At 35.2% G+C, this 26329-nt stretch overlaps 3 protein-coding genes and 2 pseudogenes across 5 annotated transcripts; 4 read left to right on the forward strand and 1 right to left on the reverse strand.

The window, feature by feature from the left end:
• The first annotated feature begins 152 nt into the window (after nt 1-152).
• LOC145639509 (calcium-dependent lipid-binding protein-like) lies at nt 153-8128 on the forward strand. 3 transcript variants are annotated; one of them, XM_081690766.1, is made up of 12 exons: nt 153-402; nt 674-799; nt 1838-1939; nt 2203-2253; nt 2991-3111; nt 3628-3749; nt 3895-3993; nt 4120-4200; nt 4321-4406; nt 5815-6040; nt 6655-6819; nt 7608-8128. In XM_081690766.1, the coding sequence occupies exons 2-12, from the start codon at nt 695-697 to the stop codon at nt 7959-7961; spliced, it is 1512 nt and encodes a 503-aa protein (XP_081546892.1). In that variant the 5' UTR covers nt 153-402; nt 674-694; the 3' UTR covers nt 7962-8128. The 3 variants fall into 3 exon arrangements, with proteins under 3 accessions (XP_081546892.1, XP_081546894.1, XP_081546893.1); XM_081690768.1 differs by lacking the exon at nt 153-402 and adding an exon at nt 418-566; XM_081690767.1 differs by lacking the exon at nt 153-402 and having other exon boundaries at nt 575-799.
• A 2701-nt stretch (nt 8129-10829) lies between these two features.
• Nucleotides 10830-13231, forward strand: LOC145639510 (receptor-like serine/threonine-protein kinase At2g45590 pseudogene; annotated as a pseudogene).
• A 3191-nt stretch (nt 13232-16422) lies between these two features.
• Nucleotides 16423-18380, forward strand: LOC145639511 (putative carboxylesterase 8). The gene is made up of 2 exons (XM_081690769.1): nt 16423-17016; nt 17815-18380. The coding sequence occupies exons 1-2, from the start codon at nt 16464-16466 to the stop codon at nt 18273-18275; spliced, it is 1014 nt and encodes a 337-aa protein (XP_081546895.1). The 5' UTR covers nt 16423-16463; the 3' UTR covers nt 18276-18380.
• A 574-nt stretch (nt 18381-18954) lies between these two features.
• On the forward strand, nt 18955-19908 carry LOC145640662 (putative carboxylesterase 9 pseudogene; annotated as a pseudogene).
• A 401-nt stretch (nt 19909-20309) lies between these two features.
• On the reverse strand, nt 20310-22717 carry LOC145639512 (large ribosomal subunit protein uL23). Its single transcript, XM_081690770.1, has 4 exons — nt 22599-22717; nt 22459-22496; nt 20951-21311; nt 20310-20544 (listed from the first exon to the last, which is right to left on the reverse strand). Exons 2-4 carry the CDS (start codon nt 22475-22477, stop codon nt 20460-20462), a joined length of 465 nt encoding a protein of 154 aa, XP_081546896.1. The 5' UTR covers nt 22478-22496; nt 22599-22717; the 3' UTR covers nt 20310-20459.
• Between the last annotated feature and the right edge of the window lie 3612 nt (nt 22718-26329).

Genomic DNA, 26329 nt, shown 5'->3' on the forward strand with positions numbered 1-26329 from the left:
TTTTAGTATATGTCAGCTTGTCGTACGAAATAGCTAGCCAGACCAAAAAAGCGCTAAACGGGGAAAAAAAAAAGATTTTAAGACAATATACAAGAGAATTCAAACAGCGGGTGTTCATTTTTTATTACAGAAAACAATTCCCAAACAGCGGGTGTTCATTTCCTGCAGGTTGACGCTACGCCACGATTTTGTCTTAAGAGGGTGATAACATTTTTAATGGCAATCACAAACTCCAACTTCATCGTTTAAGCGGGTTAATTACTGTTTTGTAATTATCAACTAATTAAATTCACTACCTTTTTCAATCTCAAGTTTTTCAGATAATCTGAGGTCCACTTTGATAACGAAATCATCCCATAAATCTCATCAACTTCTGTCTTCTTCCAATTATATTAATTCCCAGTAATTACTCTTAAAACCCTCTCATTTATTACACCATTTCAGTTACCCTTTTTGATCCGTTTTTTGATTTTTTCTTAATTACTCCTTATTAATCTCTCATTTTGTAATTGTTGATTCCCCTTTTTTTTTTATTCCTCGAGATTTTTTTGTTTTTTCTCATCTGGGTATTTTTTAATTGGGTTTGATGTGATTTTTTGGTTGAATTTTTGTTTAATTTGTTGTTTGTTTCTTGATTTTTTTTTTCTGGGTTTTTGTTTTTCTGAATTTGCAGGGAAAATTATAGGTGGGAAAAATGGGTTTAATTTCGGGGATGATGTTGGGTGTAATAGTTGGGATCGGATTGATGGCTGGTTGGCATCGGATGATGCAGCATCGAAGCAATAAACGAATTGCCAAGGTTTAATTTCATCTCCTTGACTAATTTATCTCTCCTTTTTTTTAGGTTTTTGGTTTTTTGAAATTTACTGAATATTTTTGTTGATTGTTGATTTTTGGCTGAACATTTAGCCTTCTATTTTTTCTGGGTTTTGTTTAGTTTCTTTCTAATTTGAGGTTTTTCCAATATGGTTATTTGATTATTGTGAAACGAATTGTGGGATTAGGATAAAAATGTTTCTTGTGCTGCATACCAAAAGTTAAAATTTGCACACTTATTTTGAGCATAGCTAGGTTTATGACTTGGATAAAATAATTTGTGAAGTACTAAATTTGTTCTGTGTATTGGGGTTCGAGAGGTAGTCCGTGCTTTGATGAAAGAGGGCTACATTGTAGGTTCAGAGGATTAGTTGATTATGTTTATGGTGTAGTTGACAGCTGAGTAGTGAATAGTGGGACTCTCTTTAATGAAAGGAATTTGCTATCATGTCAATTCTTTGTTAGTCATACTACGTGAAATGTTGATTGTCAATTCTAGGTAGGTATAGTTTTTGACAAATTAAAGGCAGAAACTGCGAATGTCTAGACTTACCAAACCTTGCCTTGGCAGGAAATTTATGGGTTTCTGTTGTGATTGTTGTTTTATGAAATGAGAGCATCTTGGACTCGTGGTTTTTAAACCACATTTCACCTCTCTAGTGATTGCTAAGGTTGCATGATAAATTCCTCTACCCTTAATAGCTTGCTGGAAACCCTTTATAAAAATTGACTGATGAGTCAGAATGTTTGCTTTACTTATGGTTTAGTTATGAACTTATACCTGGATCTGTTTATTACATCTATATGGTATAAACTATATATATTTACTGGGATTTTTGACATGATTCTGTCTCTTGGCGTTATTTACTTGTGTTAGTTTCTTAGTGGAACTGTTTTTGACTGTTGATGCTCCTTGATTAGAATTATACTTAGATGTTGTTCAGGTTCTTAAATTTTTGGCTGTCAGGATTTTGGCATTGTCTATTTGTGTAATTCTGTATTTGCTTCCATTGTCATGCAGGCAGCTGATATTAAGGTTCTTGCCTCCCTTGGCAGAGAAGAGTTGAAGAAAATTTGTGGTGAAAGTTTTCCGGAGTGGATATCTTTTCCTGTTTTTGAGCAGGTTCTTACTTTGATAATCTTCTTTTGTCTCCTTTTACTCTTAAACATAGATGCAAGTTTTCATTTTTTTTTCTTATGCTCCTATATGTTATTGCTTTCAATCTCTGACTCTTATCGACATAGTGTAGAAAGATCAAAATGCAAATTTAAGAAGATAGAAATTTTATACATTGATTATGATTTACGTTGAAGAGATGTCACAAAAACTTCTATGGTTGAAAGCAGGCTGACTTAGTATCTTGATGTTTTCTGATGTTTTTTCAGGTGAAATGGTTGAACAAGCAGTTGAACAAACTGTGGCCATATATAGCCGATGTAAGTTCAATCACTTTTTTCATGCATCGTAATTGATGATGAATGAAAGCCTTTGTTCTTTTCCTACATTCATTTTTCTATATCTGGGTTAGGGGGAGGAGAGTATGGTTTGTGAATGATTAGCTTACAGTTATTTGGATGATTTTTGATAAATTTGATTCTCGCGAGTCTAAAGGATTTTCACGAGGAATTCTTTTCCGTCCATGCATTGAAGCATTGACCAAGCAGTTGAGTGATAATATTACACACTATGCATGTACTAATGTTTTGTCAAATCAAGAGATGTCGCTCCTAGCAATTGCAGGCCAACAATTTATGCTATATACAATTAAGCTCTAGTCCCATCCATTGGTTTGAATCTTGTATGATAGATTGATAGGATGACGTTAGTGTGAACTCTGTAAATTTGGAATGAGTTCTTCATTATAATCACAGCTCTAAGTATAAAGCAGTTGTGGTATTTTTTTAGATATTGGGCTATTGCTGATCACTGTGTTAGGATTCTTAGGAGCTTTTTATCACTTGGATTTCTGTACTCTTTGCAATTGTGTACTGAACTTCGATAAGCTCTGAAAAAGAATTTTGATATTCTGGTGTTTGTGCCCAGAATTTAGAAGGAGAGAGTCAGCTTTTCCTTTTTACAACCTGAAGTCTTTCCTCTTCTTCTTTTTATTTTTTTCCTTTTTATGTGTTTATTTTTTTTTTTTTAAATAGTTGCGTTTCTGAATTATTCTCAGGCAGCAGAGCTGATAATAAGGGAGTCTGTCGAACCACTTCTGGAAGAATATCGTCCTCCTGGAATTACTTCAATGAAGTTCACTAAACTCACTCTTGGTACTGTTGCCCCTAAAATAGAAGGTATGTTTTTGTTCATTCATCTGATCCTTTAATTTGGAGGGACTTTGTGATATGTTATTTCTTAAGATAATTTTATTCCAGTTCTAATCATGCATGACACATATTGTTGCTGTTGCTGGTGCTAATTGAATTTAAGACATAACTAATGTGTAAAATTGTATATAGCTATTATGTTGAAATGTCAGAATAATTTTAAATGATTTGTCCAAGATTGCTTCCTCATGGATGACTTATGCAGTCATATGGAAGCAATTTGCTGATTTCTGTAGTATAGAAGTTTGTTCTATCTCTGTACGCTTGTTATCCTGTCAGTTCCACGATTCCATTGATAGCAATTGAAGGAAATGATTAATTGATAGTGATGGTAATGTTGTTAGGGAGCTCTTTTGGGCTTTATGTACCCACTTCTTGAGTCCTGGACAAGTGTGCCTCCGCCTTTGTCTAGTCTGGTGTAGTTAAGCTGCTTCATTTTTATTATTTTGAATACGCTTACATGCATTTGCTCAACCACTGCAGGTATACGTGTCCAGAGCTTCCAGAAGAGTCAAATAGTCATGGATATTGACCTACGATGGGGTGGTGACCCCAACATCATTATAGGTGTTGAAGCTGCACTTGTTGCTTCTATTCCTATTCAGGTCAGTTGCTGCCTTTTTTGAATGATTACTTCCTTACTCCCCATCGTCTATATTCCTCTCCTGGTTCATAAAGTTTATTGCATTCCTTGCTCATCTACATTCCCAAATGTTGTCTCATTTGGCCATCACTTGTTTCTGGTTGCAGTTCAAAGATCTTCAAGTTTTTACGGTTGTCCGTGTCATTTTCCAACTGGCCGAAGAGATTCCTTGCATTTCTGCTGTTGTTGTTGCTCTACTTTCAGATGTACATCAGCCTGTTCTTTTTCCTTTTTCATAGATCTTGTTTGGGCCTTATTGCAAAGTATATTTATTTTATTGATTCTTTTTTGGAGGTTGTAAACTGAATGGTGCTCGTCTTATTTTTGACCAGCCAAAGCCTCGAATTGATTATACTCTAAAAGCAGTTGGTGGGAGTCTAACAGCTCTACCTGGTATTTCTGACATGATTGATGTAAGCAAGCTTTATCATCTGATCTTTTGGCGGTTTTAACGTATATATGAACTCCTAGTGTTAACCTGAAGATACTGTAGCTTGAACGCATGAATATGCTCTTTGTGTTCAATTGTGCAGGATACAGTGAACACAATTGTAACTGATACCCTGCAATGGCCTCACAGGATCGTTGTTCCAATTGGTGGTATTCCAGTGGATGTAAGGTAATAAAAGTTTATTATTGTCCTGATTTGTTTCAGCTTATATATGGGAGCCTGCAATAGTTAAAATAAAGTTGTAGGTGTAAAGATTTTTTTGAATTTTAATCTTAATCTGTTACTTTCCATCTGTTTACATGTTTGCTTTGAGTACATTTTACAATGTGAGGATGCTGAAGTCGGATGTTCATTATATATCCAGATAATCGTCCCATTTTATGCTGTTAGATTTATAGTTGTCACCAACTCACTGTGTTGTCAATTGAGGCTTGTAGTACATTTGAAAGAGTAGAAATAGTGGTACTTGTGTCTGCAGCTGTTTCTGGTGTCTTAGCTTGTTATTGGGGACTAGAAGCGTGAAGTTAATGTTTATGAAAATTTGAATAGACAAGAATGTTATGGGTTATATTATAACTTGCAAGTTTAAATGGTAAAGAGAAGAAAGATAGAAACATCAGCATGAGATATTGAAACCAGCATGGAGGACTTGAGGAGAGTTAACTGAGGCAGAATGTGCTAAGATGCAATGATGCATGTCATTATGTTGAAGGTCGTTAAGAATCATTGTATATAATGATTATATGGGTCACATTTTTCCTTAATATTCATTTTTATTTTTTAAGTGATTAAATTGGGAAAGACCCTCTCACCTGAATTTTCCAATACCCTGAAAATTTTACTCTTATAGAAGCCTTACATTTTATCTAGTCCCCTTGCCTTTTGAATAAGTGAATAGTTATCGTGTATATGTCCTGTTTCCTTCCCAATTGTTAAAGATCGAATTTAAAATCTATTGTTCTTGGGTTGTGGGCCTCATGGCCTTGGGACTTATTTAGGTATCTTGCTTTAATCAGTTATATTAGGCTTTAATATGTGGGTTTTATCTTCTAGCCTCCTAATACTAAGATTATGATTTAGGAATTATCTTATTTTCCTCACTCATTTTCGTTTGTAAATAGTTATCGTGTATATGTCCTGTTTCCTCTCTCATTTTCGTTTTATCTTCTAGTCTCATTTTTGCTATGTATTTTCTCAGTTGAATATTATGAATCATATTGAGAATTAGTTGAGTTTTTTCAGCTTAATAATTGGTTTTAATTGTTTATGATTTCTTTCATTTCCATCTTTATCAGATAGTCAGTAAGTTATCATTGTGGTGCAATATGTTTTTACATTGTGGGAATTTGTTTGGTTCTATGATGTTATTATCTGATGAAAAGCTATCAGATAGTCAGTAGGTTATCACTGTGGTGCAAGGTTTTGTCAATTGAGTAATTCAACTTTACTAGTCTACTTCATCTCCCTCTCACATTGTTGATGTTTTTTCTTTAATCATGGGCCTCTTATCTCCACTCCCTCATTCTCTCACTGTATCTTTTAATTAAGCTATATCTTATTGCTGGTTACTCTGCAGTGAATTGGAGCTTAAACCCCAAGGCAAGTTGACCGTGACAGTTGTGAAAGCCAATGATTTGAAGAATAAGGAATTAATTGGGAAGTCAGATCCCTATACAGTTGTGCATATTCGTCCACTTTTTAAGGTTAAGACAAAGGTTGTCGAAGACAATCTCAATCCAGTTTGGAATGAAACTTTTGAAGTGATTGCAGAGGACAAGGAGACACAATCACTTATAATTGAGGTTTGAATTTCCTCCTTCCATCTCCACTTTCTTTTTATGTGAGTTTTTGTCATTCTGCTTTCCGTGTGCTACTGCCCCATATAAAACTCCTCTTGAGATACACCGTTGAGTTTAAATATTGACAAATAGTAATGGTTCACTGTTTTGTAATTTTATTGCTTAAACCTTAAATATTGACAAAATGTGATTTTATGTTGTTATATAAGATAGCTCAAGTTCTTGCAAGGTTTCTAGCTAACCCGTTTCAAGCTTTATTGAAATTATTCAAAACTATTGTTGACGTTAAATGTTGGTACAATGGTACATCTTGCTTTGACAGCCTTTTCTCATTCCATGGTAACTTGCTCTTGGGTCCTAATTTTGGTGTTGGTTGCATTTAAGTTTTGAAGTATGAACTTTGTATTAGTTTTAATATTCATTATCGCAATGATGTAAATTGTACATTGGTCGATGTTCATTAAAATAGGGCAACATGTTACCTGCAATTAGCATCTTAAAAACTGTAAAAATTTTGGTTTTAGTAAACTTGAGCTGATGGGTAGACTATTTTTAACTTTGTAAACGGAATCGACAATTGCTATAAATAATGGGGAGTGGTTCGTTTCCTCATGCAGGTATTTGACAAGGATATTGGGCAAGATAAGAAACTTGGCATTACAAAATTGCCTCTCTTTGATCTGGAACCTGATAGTCTTAAAGAAGTTGAGCTAAGATTGACACCGTCACTTGATATGACTAAGGTGAAAGATAAGAAGGACAGAGGAACTATAACACTCAAGGTGCACAATATACTTAATTATTCTTTTGTTTACTTTTATGGCTCTTTAATTTGACAGTTGATTTTTGCATGTACACTTGTGCTGATTCTATTCGTTTTTTATATTTGTGAGTTAAATTGCATGGTTGACATGATGCAGCTTGTGTATATGGATATTTCTTCTTTTTTAAGAGTTGGGGTAGGATTGTGGCCAGGTGGGTGCAGGGGCTTATGCGGCAGCGGGTATGCGGCAGCGGGCAGCCAAGTGGGGATATGGGGTGGTTGTGTGGTGATTGGGGAGAGGAAGAGGACATTTACCATTGTGTTTTGAGTAATTATTTAGTGATGCAGTGTTGGGTTTACATGATAAGTTGGTACATGCTTTTAGGTGTTCACTTGCATGCTTTGGGGGCACAATGATATGTCTATATGTCTAGTCCTCTGGGTATGAAAGTGGTGATCCTAAAATTTGAATACTAGATGTCCATTGTCCTCTTCTCGGTATCACCTTTTTGTTTTTTCTCCCCTATATCACCAAGTTCATAGATATTTACAATCCCATTTAACTTCCCCGCATTAGAAATTCATGTTGCCTTGTTATGCATGACTAGTTATTCTTAATTTAAGCTACCAATCCTTTATGGCATGTATTAATGATGAAACTGCTAGCTGCTTCAATATCCTATGGTGTATTAAACTATTAAAAAAAATTACACGTGAAGCTTCGGCAGCGGAGAGGTTGGTTGACTACCCAGCAAAATGTGATATTTCTAGGAATTAATGAGAATTTATGTATTGATCTATCTTTAGGTGATGTATCATCCATTTAACAAAGAAGAGCAACTAGCTGCCTTGGAAGCGGAGAAATTGATGGCTGAGGAGAAAAAGAAGATGAAGGAAGCTGGTGTCATTGGGAGCACTGTGGATGCACTTGATGGAGCGGCATCATTTGTTGGATCTGGAATCGGAATGGTGGGAAGCGGTGTTGGAGCTGGTGTTGGAGCTGGCGTTGGTCTTGTTGGTTCAGGCTTTGGAGCCGTGGGAAGTGGCCTAAGCAAAGCTGGGAGATTCATGGGGAGGACAATTACTGGGCATTCTGCTAGCAGGAGGAGTGGCTCAACTACACCTTTGAGCCAGGAAAACGGCAGCATGAAATCCCAGTAGTTGTTTGCAGATAGAATCAGTAGTTTTCAGGTGAATTTGACCAGTGTGTATTTTAGCTTCTTTCTATTTTTTTGTAATAGTTTTTTAAAATGTTAATAGGAATTTTTAGCATTTGTTGCACAGAACTTTCTTCAACATATACTTTTCGGGTTTTTTTTTTTTTTTTTTTTTTTTTTATCCACCCCCTGTTATGGTGCATGAAAAATGAACAATAATATGTATAATATGAAATTATTCAAAGTATTAACTTTTGCTGGACTTGATTGTGGAGATCTGTTTTTAAACCGAGGCTCCTAAATTTGCCTAGTACATTTTTTGCAAGAGTTTCAATACTTGGCTCTAGCATAAGATTGTGTTGAAGGTATATTTTAGTAGCACAACATGTCAACATAAACTAATGATTTCAATTAGGTTCTGGCAATTGGATTTGCAACAGCTTAATAACAGCAGATTCAGGCCATAGAAGTAATGGTAATATAATGGTTGCAACTAGTGTTCGGTATGAGCTGGGCTGGTGCGCAAAGCTCCGGCCTGGCACAATAATCCCTCACGAATTTAGTGACACACTTTCTTTTTCCACAAAGTATGAGGATTGCATTTTAAACCAATTCTCTCTCCTAAGCTACGTTTATAATTCCTCTAATACGAGTAAATTAATTCTGTTACCGCATTATTTATAAACCCTATAATTTAATCTACTACGTAATATCTTTGCATTAAAACTAGTGTGTCGCCCGATAAGATGGAAGGAAGGAATACTCACTCCTTATGAAACGAGAAAGGTTAACAGAAAGGGAGTACTCTGAAAGTTGACATTGAAACATAAGATGGGATAGAGTGTAGACGAATCAAATAAAACCATAAGAGTAGTACTCGTACTGTAGTATAATATAGGCTGTCATATCCCATACTATTATTGTCTTTTAGGATTCAATTTCAAAACGAGTATCAATATCAATATCAAGGTATCTTCAAATAGTACGTAGTTTTGGATCTTTGCTTTTCGACTTTGTCTCTCTTCTCTAGTTTTTGTCCATCATCATCACCCCTTTTACTTTTGTTTTTGCTGCACCATTACGAGTAGCATCTTTTCTTAAGTCAAAATTCTTATTATTATGTTTTTACCATTATTTTTTATAGCTCTTGTCATTTTACTTCTGTTTTATATTTAAATTAATGTGTGTACGAAGGATACTCTGGGTCATTATTATAAATATCATGTTGTAATATTCAAAATTTTATATGCATATATTTAGTGCATCATCAATATTATTAAATAATAGAATAACAAATGGAAAAAAAAATACTCCATAATATTTTTGACATATGGACTAATGGTTACCCTTTGTCTCTCTTCATTCTAAATCCATCAATTAATATAGTGGGAGAAAAAAAATTAAATAAAATAGTCTTCAAACTCATTTGCTTTTACTCCGTATTTTACAATTTTATAAAATCTTAAAACGTCGTGAACAAAATCAATTGAGATAAGTTTAAATGTTTGGAAAGACACGGGACAAATTTTATTTATTAATAAAATTTTTCATTAAAAAAGTAATGCTTAGTTGCTTACGTTAGTGGTAAAAATTTGTATTTTACATTGAAAATAAAGCTATCCTTTGAAGAAATCTATATTAGGCAAATATTTCAACCTAATAGGACACTTACCATAATAATTTTATTTAAAAATGGCATGTAAATCAATTGAATTAAACATAGTTCATGGGTTATGCTTGCAAATTCATCCACTGGGCACATGCAAGTTGGCACAATTTCCACTGATATTTCACAATCATCGTATAACTCCAAAAACTAACACGACAAATGCTAAATTACAAAGCACGTTATTACACGCGATACTTGGAGCGCGTTATACGCCTTAATATTATCAAAAGTCTTGTAGATTTTGTCAAACTAAAGGTAGTGTTGGAATACTTCAGTTTTGACCTGTTTAAACTTTAAAGGTTTATCACGTGATTTTTTCAAAAGTCTACCCACCTGCAATTCTGCTACCTCATTGGAGCGTGCCATTCTATACTACACTAATCATAATTCAATCACCAAATTAATCTTGCTTATAAGACCATTAGGTTAAATTTGGCTTTAGACTCCTATATGACCGTCTCGTGTTAGCTCGAGAGATTATTAGTACATATCAAATGAGTTATGGTGAGAATTTAACCTTTTTTATGTTATTGTCAACCAAATAAACACTTAATTTCTACCGAAATACAATACTATTAATAAAGTTTTATACTTTCATTTCTATCGATGTATGACTAGTTATAATAGTAGTAAAAATGATCTTTATAGACGAGTTTGTTAACTTAGGGAAAGTAAGCATGAACATGACCAAATGTGTAGTGTTTGGTGTTTCATGCCACCACTTGATAAGTAAGTTTCAATTCTATCTAATAATTGTTAATTATGGTTGACACATTATAGTATTATACTAATGATCCTTTTTTAGATTTAAAGATATAAAATTTACACTGCAAGATTTTGTTACACTACATTTTATCACAAAAAATATATGGAATAAAATCTCTCTTATATTTATTACATCTTGTATTGTATCAAAAAATCCATTTTCTAAATTTGTCCCTAAAAAACCAATGAAAATTCCAAAAATTAGGTAATAGACAAATTAAAGAACAATATATTCAGTTAATAGTCAATTCTATTTCAAAATATAGTCCAGAATATAGTGTTGATTCACCCACTTTTCAAAAAATATTCTTTAAAAATTACTTCTTCTTTTTTCTTAAAAAAAATAAAAATAAAAATCAAGTCAAAACCTTCCAAAAATCACATTAAATACTCCACCACCATTACCACCTTCCCGCAAAATAATAAAGCTAGAATCCAATGCCAGACACAACGTAACAATAACTTCTTCCGTCTGTCACCATTTTTCCACCCTCCTACTCCCGTCACTTTAATCTTTCTCTCTCTCTTCTAAAATATTTTCACTCTTTAGCTCAAACTTCCGATGACTTTACTCCGACTTCATCTTTAACTTCTACCCTTAAACTTCGTTTTATTTACAACTATGCCATCCCGGCAACCTTCACCGCCGCACCATGCTATCTCCCGTCACTTTATCCCTCTCATTGTCGTCGCCGGCGCCGTCGTTTTCACCGTCGTTATTATTATCGTTGTTCTATACCGGAAACTCACTCTGAGCCGCCGTACGACTCCGTTTGATGAGGAGAGAGAAGCTCACCGCCGGCGAGAAACTCCGCCGGAGCTCCGGCGATTCTCTTTCTCTCTCCTCAGAAAATCAACCTCCTCTTTCTCACTCTCTCATCGTCTCGGACAAGGTGGGTTTGGTTCCGTCTACCGTGCTACACTCCCGAACTCCGGCGAGAATGTCGCCGTGAAAGTTATGGAAACTTCTGGAACTATCCAAGGTGAACGTGAGTTTCACAACGAGATTTCTCTCGCGAATCGTGTAATCTCCACCGTTGGATCGCCGTTTCTGGTTCAAGTTCTGGGTTACTCTTGCGGCGGCGGAAGACGGCGAGTTCTCACCGGAGAAAGTGGTGTTAATGGTGGCGGAGGAGAGAGGAAGCTTCTGGTGTATGAATTAATGGTGAATGGAAGCTTGCAGGAGAAGCTTCTAGATTGCAAGTGTGTAGAACTTTCGATTTGGGAGAAACGGTATAAGGTAATACTTGATGTTGCTAGAGCTTTGTATTATTTGCATTATAATTGTGGACCAACTGCTGTTGTTCATGGTGATGTTAAACCTAGTAATGTGTTATTGGATGAAGATTTCAATGCGAAATTGGGGGATTTTGGGTTAGCTACGATTTTAGATGGGGTTGAGAAAGAGAGAGAGGATGATTCTAGGGTTTTGGTTGAGATTGATGATGATGATTGTGAGGGTAATGATGATGATGATGAGGAGGAGGGTAATAAGGTGGGGAAATTAGAGGAGGAAATTGGGTCAATTGTTGAGACGGAGAGTGTGGTTACGACGGTGGAGGTGGAGTTGTCGCCGACTACGGTGGGGAGTAATGTGATGGCGTCGCCATCGGACGGGTTCGAAAGAGCGAGTAGTTTGCCTGAGAGTTTGGTGGATAAGATGAGTGTTGAGAGTGGGAAGAAGAAGAATGGTGGTGGGGGGTCAGGGAGGGATTATTGGTGGTGGAAACAGGATAATGGTGGTGGGGGAGGAAATGGCGGTGTTGGTGGATCGGAGTCGGGCCGAGTGAAGGATTATGTGATGGAGTGGATTGGGAGTGAGATTAAGAAGGAAAGGCCTAAGAGTTCTGATTTGATTGGAGGAGGGATAGGGATTGTTGCTGGTTTAGGATGTAATGGTAGTGGTGATGTGAATGTTGTTGGGGAGAAAGTTGAGGGGAAGAAGGTGAAGAAGAAGAGGTTGGATTGGTGGCGGGTTTCGATGGATGAGGATAAGTTTAGGAGGAAGAGGGAGAAGAGTAGGAGGCCAAGGGAGTGGTGGAAGGAGGAGTTTTGTGAGGAATTGACTAAGAAAAGTAAATGTAATGGTAAGAAGAAGAAGACGGGGGTTAAATCGAGTAGTGGAGGTGAATTGTGGTGGCAAAGGGATGAGGATTTTGTTGCTCCTGAGAGGAAGAAAAGGAGGAAGAGTAGAGGTAGCTTAGGGAGTATTGATTGGTGGTTAGATGGATTGAGTGGCGAGCTTCGTGGTGGCCGGAAACATAGTCAAGATTGGGCTAGTGGGGAGATACCGAAAAGTGGTGGGATTAGTAGCACGCCTAGTATGAGAGGGACAGTATGTTATATTGCTCCTGAGTATGGTGGAGGTGGACAGTTATCAGAAAAGTGTGATGTGTATAGTTTTGGTGTTTTGGTATTGGTCATTATTTCAGGCCGCCGGCCATTGCAAGTATTGGCTTCTCCGATGTCAGAATTCGAAAGGGCGAATTTGGTTTCATGGGCTAGACAGTTGGCTTACAATGGCAAGCTATTAGACCTTGTAGACTCTTCAATACAGTCATTGGATAAAGACCAAACAATGCTATGTATCACAATTGCACTCCTCTGTTTACAGAGATCACCCTGTAAACGGCCTAACATGAAAGAGATAGTAGAAATGTTAACCGGGGAGGCCGAGCCACCCCATTTACCGTTTGAATTTTCTCCATCACCGCCTTCAAATTTTCCCTTCAAGTCAAGGAAGAAGGCTCGGTGAGTTTTGCTTAAATTGTAGCTCGATTTCTTTTTAATCTAATGTCGAGTTTCATTTAATTGACAATAGAATGAACTGTTGTTGTGTATGACATTTTTTCAATGTAGTCATCTTCTGTAGATAATAACACAAGGAAATCGTAAAAAAGTCGAAAATCCTCCTTGATTTCAACCCATAACTTCTACTTTGCTTATTGGCACTGTTTCTATTGCACTTCTAAAGTAGTAATCTCATTGTAATTTGACTTTTATCTAGAAAGCCATGATTAGGGGTTGATTTGTGTAAGGAATCCCATGCATTTTTGTGAGTGTAAACTGTAAAGTTACTGCCTTTCACTTTCCAAGTGGTTAAGACATAATCATCAAGCACATATCTTTTAGTGCAGGAGGAGTTGTAATTGAGTAACTTGCTTTTTATATATAACCAAAACCAATTGGGCCCTGCTGTTTTTTCGATTTTTTTCTTTCTGTCTGATAGCCTTTGTGCTACAATATCAATCATGTTAGTTACATGGTTCAATTTGGACCCACATTTGCTAATTTAGATAACCATAAACGTCTTATTCGCGTTCATTAGCGTAAACTTAAAGTCTTGAACTGTACTTTCTGGTCAAAATATGAAACTTGGGATTAACTACAGAATATTTAACAGGACAGACATAGTTATTAAAGAATAATTTGTTTTCAGCATTACTTATGTGGCTACTGCTGGTGAATCTTATTGCTGCTAATTTTTGTATAGCGAACTTTATTTATCTTTAACGCAAGAAAACTTGATGAATTCAGATCACTGTTTTTTTTATCTTTTTTATAGATTTTTTACCCTTGAAATTTCGAGTCTTTGTTGATACAGTGCTAGAATGACAATAAAGTCATCATCCGTGACATTTGTTGCTTGATGTTGATTGCCTTTATGAGTTTCTGCCCCCCCCCCCCCCCCCCCCCCTTCCCTTTTTCCTTCTGCTTGCCCTGCTAACTGATTCTGACACTGTAGTAATCAAAGTAAATACGTTGGGCTGTTCATTCAGTGCAAAATTTGAAACATTATTGAATCTAGTGTAACATGTATTTGGCAGCTTAATCCAAAATAATGGAATTAGTGCTACTTAACTAGTGCTTAATGTTGCTAAGTAATTGAGTTCATTAAAACTAAGGCTGTCGTTTTTGTTAAAAGAACAACTTTTGTGTGTATGTCCTTTGAGCCCTTGTATGCGAAAGAAGTTTTGTGATAGAACAGATCCTTGCAGACGAGTAGATTTTAATCCTGGAGCATTGTTTTCCTGCTTCCTCTAATTACAGCAGGATAGGTTTTGGAACTTTTCTAGGTAATATATGTGAAGCTATTAAATTTATTTTCAATGTCTTGGTTGTTGAAGCATCTTTAAAAAAAGGGGGGGAAATTAGCTCTTCTGGTTTACGGTTTGCTCACATGGGAAGTGCACAAAATAAGGCTCGAGGCATGGAAATGCTGAACATTGTGATATGCGGGTTTCTGCTCAAGTTCATGTCTCTGGTGTATATGTTATGCAGTAAACTTTTTCACTCCATTTCATTTCAATGTAGCAATAGCAGTATATATCAGGATTAAATTTGGTGGAAGTGTTGGGTGTACTCCCTTCTCTCCCACCTCAAGGCCCCAACTAACCCTCACTTTCAACTGGTGAATGTTTGTTGAATCTGAATGACCACCAAGTGAGGCACATTCCATATGTTATGGTGCTTTATTCGTCGTCTTTTGGTATGGTCAGGCTATCCAATGCCGACCAATGTTTGTGCTTGGTGGGTCTAAATATTGCACATGGGAGTTTTTGCATCTGTAGTGGCCTTGTGAGAAATTAGTCAGATCACCGCGGCCTGTCCTTGGTAATTTCATCATGCCTGTAGCCTGTTATAGGTCCAGAGTTGAGAATGTGGACTTGCAGTATATCTTTAATCAATAGGTATAATTTTTAAACTTGTTAATTATAATTCCATACTACCAACCAATTTTTGTTTTCTTTTGTGTTTAATGTTTTGGCCCCCTTCAATACAAATTTCTAACTTCGTCCTTTGAGGATGTACTGTAGTATGTTGATTCTCTGATTAGTACTATGGAAACATGAACTTTTCCACTCTATAACTCCATGAAGGGGTGAGCAAAGTACAAGGTATCCGGAATTGAAACTCGAACTGAATTGAAACTTATGGTTTCGAAACCAAAACCTGAAACACCAGTTCCATTTTACAAGTTTAAAACACATAAGTACTCCATATTACAAGTTCCGTATTCGGTTTTAGGAACTTTGCCAACGTAGAATGAATATTTTTTTTGGAGTACAATTTACTCCATAACATCCGTAGGACATTGTTTTTAGTTCACTATGGAGTATAATTTGTTAGAGAGATTTGGTTAGATACTTAACTGGCAAGTTGGAAGGTGAACTGTCCAATGCGTAGTGGCAGTGGCAGTGCTATAACTCCGACTCCTATATGATAACGGCAACCAATTTAATGCAAAGTGAAGGATCAAACCCAGAAATGATGGGTAGTCATCAGATTGGAGGTTGTTGAGCTTTGATTGCAGAATAGGACAGCCAACGGCTCCCTTGCATATAAATGATACAATCAACTGATTCATAAGTGAGTATCATCTTTAGTTACCGAACCATCCGATTACTAAACGAGAGGAGGAATCGAATTAGGAGAAATGGTTAATTATGTTTGTCAAGCACACCACCGGTTTTTCACTAACTAAACCGTACAATGACCAATGATGATCCATCTCGCGTTATAACATGTCAATTGTTGTCAATTAAAGCCGTCCATTTGTGTTGATCAATATTGTTCTTGATCAAAGCCTTCTTCCTAAACTGTGTTGACGGCTAGTTAATAATGAGGTTTAGCTACATTGTACTCTCAAGAGTCTATTATACGGAGTACTTAAATTACCACCATGGTACTATAGCTATATTCAACTAATCAATCCGTGGGAGTCAAACTAGCTTTGCTAATAAAGTCTTAAATATAGAAGTTTCGGGATGAAATTAATCTATATACATCATAGTCCTATGAGACTGATCTATACACACATAGCACAATCAGTCACGAACGGTACAATATAGTAAATACCTGGTAGATCGATTAATTGAATGCACATTAAGTTGGTTATACCTGCCTTTGTCACAATGCTCAAAATGTGGCACAACTCCTCCCAACCTACCTCTCATTCAATGCCTCAAAACTCTGCTTTTAAAACCAACCTTTTACACTTTCACATTATACATTTCAGACTTCAGAAAATCCTTAATATTTTATTTTATATCCTTTTCAAATAATCCAAAAATGGATCCGTACAAATTCCTGAAAATATCCCCAAACCCAGATGGCACAATTACCAGACTTACCCCTACAATCTTAGTACCAACCACTGAACAACTAAAGCAAGAAGAAAAACAGGACAGTAACCCTGAAACTAATCAAAATTTTACAGTGATTTCTAAGGATGTTCCCCTTGATCAAACCAAGAACACCTTCCTTCGCATTTTCAGACCTGCAGAAATCGACTCATCGAACAAGCTGCCGGTTATAATATACTATCATGGGGGTGGTTTTGTGTTTTACTCTGCTGGAACTGTGTTCTTTCATGAGTCCTGCAACCGTATGTCAGCTGCTATACCTGCTGTATTCGTGTCTGTTGAATATCGATTGGCGCCGGAACATCGGCTTCCTGCTGCTTATGATGATGCTGTTGAGGCTATCTTGTGGGTCCGAGATCAAGCTGTGAGCTGTAGTAGTGGTGGAGAAGGAAGTGATCCTTGGTTGAAGGAGTGTGCTGATTTTGGGCGTTGTTTTCTCATGGGCAGTAGTTCTGGTGGCAATATTACTTACCATGCAGGTTTGTTTTATAATCTCACTGTGCTATCAAGTAACATTATTTTAATGTGTGGGTGTGCGCGCGTGTGGGTGGATAAAGTAAAATAGATCCACAAATAAATATTCAATCTAAGGTATAATCTAGACCTGTCAATTCGGGTTAATGGGTCGGGTTCAAGTCAAATTTCAGGTTGTTTGGGTCATTAGATTCGAGTGATTTAGATTGCTTGGATCATTAGTTCATTACAAATTATGATAAATGGGCCAACTTAAGTCGATTTTGAACCGTTTGGGTCTGGTTGGGTCGGGTTTAGAATCGGGTCGGGTTGGGTTATGATTGGGTTGATTTAGAAATTGACAAGTTTAATCATCATGAAAATATATACTTTGTACTACATAGATCAATTAATTTTGATAAATAATCATATGGTGGCTCATAGTTTCATATTGTACAATAATTGTTCACACATGTCACTTTTAGTGATTAATGGTCATATTTGATTAAATTGATCAATTTTAAGGAATAATCACAAATATCCTTCTATGTATAAATTTACATCTTTAGTTATCCACCCAACGTAGTCACATTTCTATTGTCAAGAGTATACATCAGGATAAGATTACACATGAAAAAAAATTCAATTTATGACGTCTTAACATGACTTGTTATTTTAGGATGCACAAAAATCGTACATAACTTTTTTTTTTTTTTTCTTTTTTTTTTTTTTTAGGGGAAGTCGTGCATAACTTACAATCAGATGTACATGTTAATTAACTTAGTTGCTGATTCATAACCTATGATAAATCGATGTATATGCAGCTTTGCGAACATTTGATCATGATCTATCACCAATGAAGATAGAAGGGTTAATAATAAACCAAGCATATTTTGGAGGAGAAGAAAGAACAGATTCAGAATTAAGACTACTCGATGACAAAATCGTTCCTTTACCAGCTAATCATGTTATGTGGTCACTTGCCCTGCCCGTTGGTACTGACCGTGATCATGAATTCTGCAATCCAATGGTTGAGAACGCTTACACTGATAAGATCGGACGGCTACCAAGGGTCCTGGTCAACGGGTACGGAGGGGACCCACTTGTGGACAGGCAGAAGGAATTTGCTAAGATGTTAGAGTCACGTGGAGTGCGCGTGGTGGCTGATTTTGATGAAGGAGGATACCATGCTGTGGAGTTGTTTGTACCTGAAAAGGCTCAAGCTTTGCTTGATAAAGTTAAGAGCTTTGTTGGGTCTAATGTTTCTCTTAGATCTATTATGTAGGGTTCCAAATTTGTGTGATTAAATGTTTTATGGATATAAATTATGTATGAACACTTATCAATATGGGTTACATGACTTCGATATCAGTCTCTGTTATTATTTACAGATACTCGTATTATACTTTACCAATAAAGTATACAAATTAAACCACACAAATCAATGTAGTAATCGAGAGCATTATGTGCATTGCTCTATTGCAATATTGAGATGTGAGTCTCTACTCTCTAGGTGTGGCTCTCCTAAGTCATAAAGCCTATACTTCTATATAAGTGACTTTTGAACGAATTTTACTGAATGAGTGATTTGATATTTTGATCTACTAACTAATGTGAAGTGTTATGTATGTTACCCCCGTACATAACATAATTACATACGAAGTACTTATATATCACTATATTAAAAGCATACACAATTGTAAACAAGACTCCATATTATTAGAAAACTTCTAGAAATTAGAAGAATCCTATCCTATAAAATGGGCAGCATAAATTTAGACTAATATTCATTTATTAGTCATGCTATTTTGTGGCTTCCTATCATTTAATCCGTGAAGCAAGCCCAACCTTCTAACAAATTAATCATGCAACTATAGAAGGAGAATGGAATAGAAAAACATGATCATAGAATATTAATTAACATATTAATCATTTGATACTATTAAGTTATTGTGTCATTAATCATGTCAAAATTCAACCCATATGAACACCTTAAGATCTCTCTAAATGATGATGGCACGCTAAGCCGGTTTAATAAAATCCCTCAAATAGAAGCAAATCCAAACCCTGGTGTAGGAGAAGTAGTGGCATCCAAGGATGTAACAATAAACAAAGAAAACAATGTATGGGCTAGAATATTTTGTCCCACTAAATTACCAGCAAATGATGGATGTGTTGCTAGACTTCCCATTGTGACCTATTTTCATCATGGGGGGTGGATTGATTATAAGGTGGGTGATATTTTCAGTCATGAAAGATGTGGACAGGTTGCCCGGGATCTTCCCTGCATAATAATATCCTTATCATATCGGTTAGCACCAGAGCATAGACTACCAGCACCATATGAAGACGCGATGGATTTACTCTTTTGGGTACGACAACAATTGATGGATCCCAATGGAGAAAAATGGCTAAAGGAGTTTGGAGACTTCTCAAGATTTTATGTAGCTGGGAGGGGGAATGGCGCGAATATAGCATATAACACACGCGTCATGGCCATGGATGTTGATCTTAGTCCTTTATCAATCTCTGGAATAGTCCTGAACCAACCTATGTTTAGTGGAAATCGAAGGACAAAATCGGAGTTGAAGTATGCATGTGATGAGTTATGTCCATTGCCAGTTTGGGATTTGTTTTGGGAATTAGCATTGCCTAAGGGGGCAAATAAAGATCACAAGTATTGTAATCCTATGAAGGATCCTACCATAATTAATAAGATAAGCAAATTAGGAAGGTGTTTGGTTATTGGATTTAGTATGGATCCAATGATTGATAGGCAACAAGAATTTGTGACCATGTTGATCAATGGTGGTGCAAAAGTTGAGGCTCATTTTGATGTTGGATTTCATGGAATTGATTTAATTGATACAAAGCGAGCTTCTTACATTGTGTATTTGCTTAAGAACTTTGTCTCATAATTGAATTAGTTGTTTTTCTTGGTTAAATAGAGCCATGAGAGGAGAATTTAAATATATTGATTATTTCGTATAGGCACCGAACCTAAGCTCGATTCTTGCCTGGAGTCTCAGGTTAGTGTTTATTATCAATCAATAACACTCATAGTTAACGATTATTTTCTAAGTTGTAATAATATCCTTCATGAGACATTGTTGTGGCTCCTTTACTTCATACTATGTTTTGTATAGCCAGCAGCACAAGAAAACCCTGTTGTACTAGCAACACTGAATTTTTATCAGCCATAATCAAGATCAATGCTGGAGAGAAGGCTCTTTTTCAAGTTTTGGTAGATGAACCCATATGTTTAGGAACCAAAACGCATTCCAAAAATATACTATTATTTTGAAATACAGACACATCCTTTAAAATGCAAATAATGGCACCCATAAGAACATAGGCTACTGCATTGCACAGCAACATCAAACAAAACTTAATATTTTTCCTACTGAGTATGTTCCTATCAAAAATGTCAGAGATCATCTACTTGAACAAATATGGAACAAAATACAAACTATATGATTCCAATCTTGTTTGCAACGTCCAGGGCATCGTAGTCAGGTGTCAAACGAACATATGCCTTCTTGGTGCCATCAGGCCTGCAAATAGGAAATTATAAATAACAATTAGAATCACAGGAAACTTTTAGTAAACCCTAATCAATAGTAAATTACAAGCTAAAAATCAGCAAGCAGGATTATAAAAACTGCAAGGATGGCATCATGGCACTACACTGTTCAATTTATGGCTGCCTTTGAGTTTCAAGTAATTAGTTTGCCATTTATAAAAAATCAGTGCCACGAGAAAACTATATCTAACAGGGTAACAGTATGCAATTCTTTCAACCTCGTGATTAATGAGGAATATAAGTTCTTTCTGTAGAAAATATGTCTTAGTCTCACACAGTTAAACTTATGAGTAAAGAGAGAATCGAAACACAACATTAAGGAAACACATAATGATATGAAGTGAAGAGCAACAATTTGATTGGCAGAAAATATTCACCTGATCAAGGTATTCACTTTCTTGGCCTGAATGTCATACATCTTCTTGACGGCAGCCTTAATCTTCTTCTTGTCAGAACGGATGTCAACAATAAAAACCAAGGTGTTGTTGTCCTCAATCTTCTTCATTGCAGACTCAGTGGTCAAGGGATATTTAAGTATCTGGTAATGATCCAACTTGTTTCTTGGTGTTGCACTAATACGAGGGTACTTAGGGTTTCTATCCTTCTTCAATGTCTTTGGCCTATGGAAAGTAACCTTGGTCCTGATCTTCTTGGCCTTCTTCTTCAAGGTACTTGAGCCAGATTTCACAGCTTTAGCAGCTTTCAAGGCCTGTGCCTTGGGATCAGCCTTCTTTACGTCTGACAGATAACTGATGTCAGGTATCCTTCTAGGATTTTAAAGACGTTATACAATTCTACACAGCTAAACAGTTTTGTAACAGATCCATATGTGCAACTCACCGGAACTGAAGAATAAATTACTAAACAAAATTGAAAACTGGAAACAGAGTTTGCATGAATATCTAATAAATTAGCAGGATTAAGCAATGCACTGTACAATCAAGGAAGAATTTTTCCCATCACTTACTAACTGATTAAATATCGGTACTCAAATTAAAAAAAACAACCAAGAATTAGCTCCAATAACATGGCATACGTCAGATTGACACAATCACTGAATGCTCTTACAGAGTCAAGAGTGATACTTAGTTAACCAACTCTCAATTAAGCAAAAGGGACTAATCCCTAGGAATAGAAATTAGTACGGCAATCAAATACTTCGTATGGTAGAACAATTTAATATTTTCTAAACCAAAATTACTCACTCAAACTAAAATAATGTAATCCATCAACAACCAACATGACAAAATATTAAGCAACAGTTAAAAAAAAAAAAAAAAGCATTAAACCCAAGAGTAGCATATCAAAGTTTGCATTTAAAACCATTTTATCCCTCTATCACATTCAATCTTTCAATCCCAAAGGTAGAGAGAACCTTAATGACAACCTTCATTCTCATAATCTCATTTCTCAACATTCAATTCGCTATTTTGCCATATCACATTACCAAAAATATAATCAACAAATGATTTAAGTGAAAGAAAAATCAAAAAAAAAAAAAAAAAAAAAAAAAAAAACCTAAAGAAAAACTAGAATCAAATGAATTCACAAAAGGCCACGAATTGTCTAATCCAAAGTTTAGTTGATCAAAGAAACAACATACATTCTAATAATCCCTAAAAACATTAACATTAGCATAAGACCATAAATTATCAACAACATTAAGCTTTTAAAAGCAGAATTACAATAACAAGATGAAAATTTTCATTATTATAACCAAATTCAACATGAATTCAAACTAGATTCATATTGTTATATATCCATAAGACCATAAATCAACAATTAACAAAATATAATCAAAAAATTCATGTATTCCTACACAATCAACAATTAAGGCCAAAAAAAATGGAAAACTAGAAATTGATTAGATACGGAAAAATAATACCTTTCGCAGGGGGCGCCATTTCTGCTGAAATTGAAACCCTAAATGAAGCAAAATAATGTAATTATTTAGTAAAATTTGAAAGAAAAAAAAAATGAATCTGAAATGTAGCAGATTATAGGAGAGAGAAAGTGAGGGAGAACCTGAGAAGAAAGATGAATCAAGGCAAGTAGGGTTTATGAATGAAAGCTGGGTTCTTTATTTTGAGTCTTACGGGCTCATCTCGTTTGCATACTGTTTCTTTTAATTGGGCGGGTTACTCGATTGTCGCCTAGGTAACATAGACACAAGAGCTACCCAAAGGCCATGTCGGAAATGGAGTGAAAAGAAAACAAATATGAGTACGAGTAAGAAAGGAGAACGAAATCTTTTACTAGTATTTAAACCTACCTAGCTCCTCTCTTTTTGTTTGAGGAGGGTTAAGTTAATTGTCACCACAAGTTTAAGTGACGTGACAAATACAAGGCCGTAGCAATAATTTTAGGGGCCCTGTTCTAATATTAAAAGGGGGCCTTCATAATTTTATTTTTAATTTAGGCAATACACAACTTTCCTATACATAACAAATGAAATTGCTTTTGTATAACAATTATACATTCGATTACGCAAACCCTAATTTTCCGATATATATATATATATATATATATATATATATATATATATACGAATTGAAGTATAACCTTCCGATAAAAATAATATTGGAAAATAAAATTGCTCATTGCCAATATTACAGTAGATGAATCGTTTGAGTTTGGTTGAAAATAATTTTTTTTCCATTGAGAATCTTGAACGGAAAAATAGACATACAATTTTCCATGAAATTGTATTGATGTAATTATGTTAATACTAATTATTTAAATTGATGGAAAATTATATAGAAAGTTGTAGAATTAAATTTTGTAACTTGAATTAAGAGAGGTAAAATTGCATGCGGATTGGAAAATATAAATATGCTGAATGTAGGGTGTTAACTAATAACAAGGCTTTTGCTAATATATATATATTTTTTAAAAAAAAATTAAAAAATTAGGGGGAAAATGGGCCCTCAAAAAATTGGGGGCCCAGTGCAAGGGGGCTCTTTACACTCCCCCTTCTACGACCCTGGACAAATAGGTATTTCGTAAACCATTATCTCTAGGTTACACAAACCTTTAGTCAAATATTTAGTATATGTAATGGTCTAATAAGTTTCTAGCCAAATAATTGCTCTTACCAAACATTTTCTTAATGTTCCCATTTTCAATTTGTATTTGACACACACTAATGTAGTTATTCTCGGTCAACAATGCAATTCATTTTCACTTTCTTCCCTTTCTTTTAACGGTTTTTATCGATCTATTTTGTTTGTAATTTTGCATTTGTAGGATTTGCTGTCAACCTACTGTGTTTGCAATATCTTATATTCATTGATTTCAGCATGATATGTATAAAGAAAGAATGCAAATAATCAATTATTGTTTGACTTATTTATAAATTTTGCAAGAATTGATTATGCCTCTAATGAAAAGGTTATAAGACGTGTTATCATCCAAAAGATCAATATAACTATACTAAAGGCGAAATCACAAATGACACTTGTTATAACCTGGTTAAAAAATTTTCCTTCAAAAGATGTTTTTTTTTTTTTTCCCAAAACTTCTTGGAGAAGTATTTAATTTAATACTTACTTACAATAATATTTCTTTTCTATTTGGCAAGTATATTCATTTTTACACATTCAACAAAGATTTATTTATTTATTTATTTTATGACGGAAACAAAGTCATATAATATGATAATAATGTAATCTTATTTATAACTTTGTAATGTAATCCATAGTTATTTTTATTAGTCGTACATGCATTTCTTCCTCCATTTTCTTTAATGATTTTTAAAAAATCGTAATTACAGAACTTTCATCCTATTTTGCAATTTGATATTATTTTTTATAATAAATATTGAAATTACCGTGCATGGCACGAGATCTAACCTAGTTATATATAATATAATATTACTACGTATGTAAATAAAGAATTGTGAGTTACTAAGTACTTTGTCCCCGTGGTTGCTATATAAGCACACACAAAATTTCCAAAGTATCCTTTTTTTCCCTCCATTTCCCATACCTTTCGCTTTTCTCTCTTTGATTTGATATCAGTCAAATTGAATCAATGTTCACTTGCGACATCAAATTGATGTAGCGCCATTAAAATTTGTCATATTTGTCCAAATTATTTCTAAAATTTAGCGTTGATTTTCACTACACACAATATTGGAACAAATATCTCATTTAGTTTTTACAAACTAGTAGTCTCTATTTTATTTAATTTGCACAAAGTAGTACTAATTGCTTCATTCAATTTGCATGAAAAAAGTACTTGCCATTTCATTCATTTCACATTAAAATAAGGGTTACCATTTCTTTCAGAATATTAGAAGCAAAACTCTATATCAAGCGAAATTCCCGTTCAATAAAAAAAAAAAAAAAAAAAGGGAAATTCTCAATGGTGCTCTTTAAGTTTTTATTTTTCTCAATGGTAAACACTAAAATATTAAATTACCTTTGGTAATCTATAATTTGTAAAATTAATTTAGTGGTAACATTAGTTAAGCATTTTAAAGAATATTAATCATGGTTAATGTTTTAAAAGAGAAGGAAAAGAAAAATGCCTAAAATACCCTTTTTAACAAAAACCCACCACCCCACTTCTTCCCCCCCGCCACCCCTACCCACTCAACTCCCGGCCGGCGCCGACCGTGCCATCCAAGATTCCCTCCTTGACGTCGGCGCCAGGCTGAACACCTTCTCCCTTTGTCGCTACGACCCTTACCACTCAATTCTCATCTCCGCAGTCATCTCCTCTCTCTTTCGCGGCACTGCTAAAACCACTAACACCAACACCATCTCAAATCAAAGCTGGTTAAATAAAGATTCACAAGTGACCAGAGGCATATATTGAAGTTGACTGGAAGGATTGGGGGTGTTGGTCGACGTTATCCAATGAGGGTTCCGGCCAGTGGGTGGCGCCAAGGGTGGTTGTCAATGGAGGTCGGGGTTGCTTCATTGGGGTTTTCAATTAGAGATTTCGTGGGTTTTACGGGGGGATCCGAGAGGGAGGAAAGGGAGGCGTCGCGACAGGGGGAGGGAATTGGCGCCGGCGCCGGGGGAGGGAGGTCTGGGGGAGGGAGGTCTGGGAGAGGTCGGCGCCGTGGGCAAGTGGCCGGATTGGGTTTGGGCATTGGGCAAGTGGAGTACTAGAATGGCTGGTGGGTGATTTTTTTTTCTTTTTAATTGTTTAAAATAAAGAAAAATCTGATTGTTTTTTCAAGGGTATATTAGTCAATTTGCCTTTTATTAACTATGGTTAAGCTTATATTTGTAGATTAATCTCATTAATGTCACCATTGTATTAGTAATACAAATAGTTGATTACCAAAGATAATCTTATTTTTAGCTATTTATCATTGAGAAAAATAAAAACCTTAAGAGTACCATTGAGAATTTCCCAAAAAAAAAAAAAAGCGAAATTGACTATTGAGTATTCATTTTATTATCCGTTAACGTTTTAAAGGAGATTAAGAGGATTTAAGACTGTATTCAACACACCTTCTTTTTGAAGGAATTTTTTTTTTTTTTTTAAAAAAAAGATCTATGTTTAATTTACCTTATTAGTATTAACTAGTTTAAATCCCGTGCAATGCACGGTTTTTACTTAACCTAATTTTTAATTACAATATTAATTTAACAAAAACTTGAAATAGATACTTGAATTTCTTTTAAAAAAACAAATAATAATAATAATAATAATAATAATAATAATAATAATAATAATAATAATAATAATAATAATAATAATAATAATAATAATAAAGGGAAAACAAAACTTGAGTTTAA

Source organism: Chenopodium album, chromosome 7, assembly GCF_948465745.1.
Source record: "Chenopodium album chromosome 7, dcCheAlbu1.1, whole genome shotgun sequence".
NCBI lineage: Eukaryota > Viridiplantae > Streptophyta > Magnoliopsida > Caryophyllales > Amaranthaceae > Chenopodium > Chenopodium album.